We start from the raw sequence: 6,837 nt of genomic DNA, 5'->3' as shown, positions 1-6,837 counted from the left end.
CCAACCCCAAAGAGAATAAATGGCATCTTTTTCTGCTCTTCCAAAATAACTCCGTACCCTTTTCACTATGGACCTTAGTGCACTGGGATTATTAGTTTAAGGTGTCCCCTCCCCCTGGTAACCCTAGAGGGCAAGGACTTTATCTCAGATATTTGTACCTTTTAGCCCAGCATTTCTCAACAGCAGCAATATTGACATTCGGGGCCAGAAAATGCCTGGTTGTGGGACTCATCCCTGGCTCCCCACTCACTGAATGCCAGGAGCACCCCATCCCCAGTGTGACATTTAAAACCACTTCCAGACATTGACTGTTGCCTCCTGGGGGAGAAAAGGGGCCCCTGGTTGAGAACCACTGCTCCAAGCCTCTAAGAGAGAACTGGATCTATAGTAGGTGCTTAATAAATATTTGTCGAGTTGATAAATCAATGTCCAAGTTAATGAATAAAAAGCTGGGTGAATCAACAGATGAAAAAAAGACCTTACTACTGCTTTTACACATGTACCAAATCAAACTTAAAAACCTTTATTCCACCAAGTCAAGGCTCTTCATGAACTGGCTACACTTCTTCCTCTGTTCCTTGTACCCTTTGCTTCTCACCCGTGGGCTCTTCCCCATTCTCAAGCTTTATTTTCCTTTCCACCAACCTAAATTCTGTACTTTCTTCAACACAAAGAACAACTTACCTATTTCAAAAAGCCTTCCCCAATTCACCCAGCCTACAATGATCTAAATATTTAGAAACAGGACCGGTGAGGAAAAATGATAAGAATACATAAATATGGAACACGTAATAGATGTCTATACACACAAATACCTATGTATCTATTAATTTTGGTCTTAGACCTATTCATCTTTTTGTTTCATAAACATGTGTAGGAACTTTCTTCTCCACTAGAAGAATCGCTCCTTGATAGAGAGCTTACTCAGGCCTTTAAGGGTTTTCTTCTCCTTAGCGTTAGCACAAGCTTTATGAACAATGGATGTTTAGCATTCACTTGGAATGAATTTTTTCTTGAAGAAATGAGCAGGTGTGTTGAACGTGTGTCATTTGTGTGCTCCTAATGCAGTTTTGTTTTTAAAAGGCATAGGAGTAACTCTTTAATATCGTGCAGTTTTTAAAGAAACCCATTTCAAGGAGGTTGTCCAAACATGAAGAAAGGATGTTTTAGGAGTTCTGTGAGAAGAACACTCTTGTGTTAAGCAATGAGAAAGCCAAAAATGGCTGCCTTTGGTCTTAGATTGTGATTGCGCTCAAACTCCATGTAAGCTTTTTTCCATTGCTTGGGGGGACTGTATTAAAAGCTTTGGCCTGAGGTGCCTGGGTGGCTCAGTGGAATAAGTGACGGACTCTTGGTTTCAGCTCAGGTCATGATCTCGTGATTTGTGCCTTGGACTCCTCGCTGACAGCACAGAGTGGACTTGGGATTCCCTTCCTCTTCCTTTCTCTCACCATAAATAAACAAACTTGGGGAAAAAAAAAAAAAGCTTTGGCCTTCCTGGTTACTCTGAGCTCTCTCAACACCCAGGCATCCCTCATACTCTTCCTCCTTCAGACATACTTGCCGTGATTGGTCCATACACTTTTCCCCTGTGTTTGGAAATTTGCTCCAACTTTTGTCCCACAGGGCATCACTTTCTCACGTTTTTCTTGGAAGAGGACATGCTTTACCCAAGTAGTTGCCCATGGGTCTTCTGAACCTGTGTTCAACGGCAGAGTTAAGGAGACAACCCCAGATGCTATGAGCACCGCGTGAGTCCCCATCTGTGATGGGGTCAATAGAGACAAACTGGAATGGGGTAGGGTGGGGGGAAATATTTCTAGCTTCACTAATCTTTGTAACCCTTATAACTTGTATTTTCTGACAGAACAGCCTTTTGAGGCTTCAGTCTCCATTTATTCTTCTCTGCTGTGTCATTTGAGAGAGAGGGAGAGAGAGAGAGAGGGAGGGAGAATAGGGGAGAGGGATGGGGGGAGTGAAAGAGAATCGTAAGCAGGCTCCACGTTCAGTGAAGAGCCCGACGTAGGACTCGATCCCATGACCGTGAGATCATGACCTGAGCCAAATTCAAGAGTTAGGCGCTCAACCAACTGAGCCACAGAGGGACCCTTTGGCTGCGTCTTTTAATTCCCCCTCTCCTTGGCTGGCTCATCTCTGCCTGCCCAGGCCTTCCCACTGAAAATACAAAGCCACAATGCTTCTCCGACTCTGCCGCTTCCTACGGCAGCATCCTGTTACTTCACACACTACCCGATGTGCACTGGCCTCCATTTATCACATCCACAGTCTGGTCTCATATGTATCCACAGCTCACTACAGTCTGGAAACTTATAGCAACCCCTCACTTCTCAAAATACACCCCTCTTTCCCAGAGCCCCGGACTTCCTATTTACCACCACGTCTGACGCCCCCTTCTGGTTACTCCAACTCCTCGACCCTGCAGCAGCTCTTGCTCCTATTCTATGGTGTTGAGTATTATTTAACTGCTCTATGTGATGCAGAAACAGGTCATCCATGTCTTGCTCCTTGTGAAACTTCCAGCATGCAGGAATAACTCAGGTGCTCAATGTATTGAGCGAACAAAAGATTGCTAGAAATGGAAGGAAGATTGAATTAGGTACAGGAATCGTAGGACACAAATGCCCATTTCTCCATTTTTAAAAGATTATCTTCCGGAAACAAGCGTGTACTTGTCTGGCGTACTTGTGCTGGACTGAATTTCTACAGCAGTTGAAATTGCATCCTTCAACTGCTACAGATAATTGTCAGTTACATATACAATGTGCAGTGTTCTAGACAACGCCCAGCAGCACAAATGAGCACACTCAGACATGCTTATAGCAGATCCTAGGGCAGCTAGGCGGCCCACAAAGTGTATTCCTCGAGTCTGTCGCATGAGACCATTACTGCTCAGACCGAGACAGGCACTCACCTCTCCTGGCTACTAACTAGCAGCAGCATCTGGATTTAAATTGTTACCTTCAAGGGGCACCAGCGTGGCTCAGTCGGTTAAGCATCCAACTTCGGCTCAGGTCAAACTCTTGCAGTTTGTGGGTTTCAGCCCCACGTCGGGCTCTGTGCTGACAGCTCAGAGCCTGGAGCCTGCTTCGGATGCTGTGTCTCCCTCTCTCTCTACCCCTCCCCCACTCTCTTTCTCTCTCTTAAAAATAAACACTAAAAATGTTTTTTAATTGTTACCTTCCCCTTCTGCCATTCCTCTCCTTCTTCAACACCTTCTAGTCCCGTCCCCAGTTTTCACTTTTCATCTGTTTATACAGATTACTCCGTTTTCACCTACATTTCAATCCTAGACCAGAAAGCAGAGGAGTAAATAAATGATGTTCTCGATCAGAGCCAATGCCCTCAACATTTTCAAGTTTTCCATATAGGACCGCTGTAGGTACTAAGGGTGATGTTATTGGTACTTCTTGTTTTTAGTGAACAAAACTGGTCTCAACGACAAAAACTGTGATGACGCCAACAGCCACGTTTGCTTTAAAGTCTTTATTATCCTGAATACAAAAGACAGAAGTCCTTGAGGATATAGCAGAGTTCTTTATGTGGAAACATTTTTTTTTACAAGTGAAAAAATAAATACCTCTCGGAATAAAGGCTTATATACTAATATGTGCCATAAAAAAGTAGAGTTTTAATATCTGACAAAATGTCTGTGCAAAGAAACAAATGCATAAACACATTACTGCTACATTAAGGCAATATGAAAAGTATACTTGGAAATCTCAGTAAAGTGACAGTGTAGGTTTCTAGCTTTAACGTAGCTAGTATTGCACCCAATAAGGTCATCTAGGTGTCCCGACGTCCTAGAAAACCCACAAGCTGACCAGCGTCCAAAATGCCCAAGTGGGAGTGGAAAACTTGAGTAAGAATATAGAAACAAAGAAGCTCCAAACCCCTCGAAGACGTAGGGAGGGGCCAACTAGACGTTAATACTTAAGCATTTACAAAAAAACCCAAAAGCGTACAATCTCTAAGATACCTATGATAAGGCTGTAAAGGCTTGATGGCTCAAGCAAAAGCGACCCCACTGGACAAAGCTGGAGCTTTGGGGAGAAGGGGAGAACCCCACCCCACCCCCCAGTTTGTACTCCATGAAGCTTTATCTCCGCGAGCAACGCTCTGCCTTCCGAGGAACGCGCGTTCCCTCTTCGACTTAAATAAACTATTCCACCAACTCAAGAGCCCCAGGAGTGTGGACTACTCCACAGAAGTCTTATTACCAGACCGGTAACATTTTATAAATCGAACGACGTGGGGGTGAGGAGACGAGGAGGGAAGAGAAGCCATGCACACCGAGTTACCGGTTTTCTACTTGTCAACCTTTTGCAAGTCCCAGAATTGATCTTTACATCTGTTTGCCTTCCAGTCATTCTTGGCCAAGTTATAAAAACAAAAACGACATTAAAATGACGGTTTCCTTATGAAGAATTCCCTATTAAAATGTTCAGAGCTCCATGACCATACAAAAAGAACCAAGTAAATTCTTAAAACGAATTCTTACAAAATTTGCTGCAAGTAGGAGACTTACCTTGGGACACATTAAGGAGACTTAGCAATATCCTCTCCTAGAAGGTACCGAACATTTTGGCTGGGCTGCCACTTAACCGACCTCAAAGATTTGACTTATTCTTTACTTGATCATATGAAGACTGAGCCCACGGACCGTGTCTGTGTCCCAGAGCCCTTCCCGGCCCCCACCACGGCAGGTGCGGATTCTACGCGTGGTATGTGTTGGTGGTGAAGAATATTTGCTTTGAAGTCTTCCTTTTTTTTTTTTTTTTTAAACGTTGCATGGCGGATGGGTGTCGGAGTACTTATTTTCTCCACGGTCGCTTTCTAGTTGTGTGATAGTGCAGTTCACAGAAACGTGGCCTGTCCAGTTAACTGCACAGCACGTCAGATCACGGTCAGGTTGAGGAGGCTGGTGTGGGTCGGCAGGTAGACATGTTGCACGTGTTCCACCCGCGACCTGCAGACTGGACACGACTGGAAAAGAGAAGCCAACAGCATCTGTTAGGGACCCTTCAAGGATGTGTCCTCGGCACTGACATGCGGCGCCTTCTCTATTCTGTTCACTAGTAACTAAGCTGTGGTCACAATTATTTCTAGCTCTCAACTGGCAGAGGTCTTTGCTTTCTAATGGGCTCGAAAGTCTAGACCTTACAAGGAACTCAAAACAGTATGGAAAAGTATCAGCTGCAGGCAACTGGTTAGGTTTGCAGTCCCCCGCTAAACCGGGCACCACCAGTGGCTGTTGGAAAATTCTTGCTGGACAAGGAGGCTGCGGTCCCTCCGTGGGCAGATTGTAACCCTTCTGGCAGCGAGGCAGGAAACCCGAGACCCTTCCGGAGTCTGGGAGGCTGGCTGACTCAGCCCAGCGTCACTGGGTTAATGCCATGTGGCCAGCAAACGTGGCTCTGCTCCAAGTCACAGGTCACAGCGCCATATCCCGGCTAGCTTCTCAGCAAGCACTGTCCCCGCCACACCCAGCCCCTCCCTCCAGCCCACAGGGAAGCCTCAGGCACGGGATCAGACCACGTGGGTGGAAAAACACACAAATCCATGACCGCTCCTGGAGAAACAACTCCTTGTAGCAGAATTACCTACTCTTGGGAAGGACAAGGGCAGACCCTAAAAATAGTTCCGAAATTACAGCTTTTGAAGCTGGATATTATTTAGGGCTTTTTAAAAAAAATTTTAATATTTTACTTATTTTTGAGAGAGACAGAGCATGAGTGGGTGAGATGCCAGAGAGAGAGGGAGACACAGAATCCAAGGTAGGCTCCAGGCTTTGAGCTGTTAGCGCAGAGCCTGACGCAGGGCTTGAACCCACAAATTGCAAAATCATGACCTGAGCTGACAGACCACCCAGGCATTCCCCCATCTTTTTTTTTTTAATTTTAATGTACTTAGGTCTTCTTTTAAATAAAGCTACATTGACATTAAGCAGACTGTTCTCAGAAATGAAAATGAACGGAAAAAATTATTGTTAAGAGTAAGGTACAAGAAAGGAAAACATACATGACTTGCTTTTATCTTTTTGTGCCGATATTAAAATTAGTTTGACTCCCTAAAAGCCAATCCAAGATGCCCCCCTAGAGGGCTATGGAGCCATCTAAGAAAATTAATCACAAATGATCAAATGATCACAAACACTCCCCCCATGGATAACTGAAAGGCAGCTATAGCTAACACCTCTGAGTATGCTTTTTCAAGTATTTTAAGGAAATAATAAAGGCCATCTTCCTGAGGCACCTGGGTGGCCCAGTCGGTTAAGCTTCTAACTCTGGATTTCAGTGCAGGTCACTATCTCTCTGTTTGTGAGATGGAGCGTGGGGCTCCATATTGACAGAACAGAGCCTACTTGGGCTTCTCTCACCCTCTCTCTCTACCCCTCCCTAACTCTCCCTCTCTCTCAAAATAAATAAATAAATGTAAAAACCTTTTTAAAAATTAAAAAAAATATGAATAAGTAAGTAAACTTAAAAAACAAAACCCCAAACCATCCTCCTAAGTGGTGGGAAGCGACGTGAAGTAGAAGACGGAAGTCCAGAACCAGCAGCGCTCCGGAGGCCCGGGTTCGAGCCCCCGACTCATCGCGTTACCCTGGGAATCTGAGCCTCTTTTCCAGAACCTGGAAGAAGTCTACGGCTTACAGCAATTACACTGCGGCCAATGCCGGGCCGATCCAAAATGTCCCCTCAGGGCAGCACCTCTGAGGTCCCCAAACGCGGGGACTCCGCGGGGCCCCCCCACGGCCGGCGCTCAGGCACGGGTCCCGGGGCGGGGCCCCCCCCATGGCAGGCTCAGGCACGGGTC

General features: G+C 45.6%; 1 protein-coding gene across 1 annotated transcript in view; it reads right to left on the bottom strand.

The window, feature by feature from the left end:
• Nucleotides 1–3,489: 3,489 nt before the first annotated feature.
• The window catches only part of MYLIP (myosin regulatory light chain interacting protein), a 20,634-nt gene continuing 17,286 nt past the window's right edge, over nucleotides 3,490–6,837 (bottom strand). The window contains exon 7 of the mRNA XM_077769984.1: nucleotides 3,490–5,004. Within this exon, the coding sequence (XP_077626110.1) occupies nucleotides 4,915–5,004 (90 nt within the window). The 3' untranslated portion in view covers nucleotides 3,490–4,914. The remainder of the gene's footprint in view (nucleotides 5,005–6,837) is intronic.

Source organism: Crocuta crocuta, unplaced genomic scaffold, assembly GCF_008692635.1.
Source record: "Crocuta crocuta isolate KB4526 unplaced genomic scaffold, BGI_CrCroc_1.0 scaffold24, whole genome shotgun sequence".
In the NCBI taxonomy this organism is placed as follows: domain Eukaryota; kingdom Metazoa; phylum Chordata; class Mammalia; order Carnivora; family Hyaenidae; genus Crocuta; species Crocuta crocuta.
Note: the sequence above shows the minus strand (reverse complement) of the source record. Positions and strands in the feature narration are given on the sequence as shown.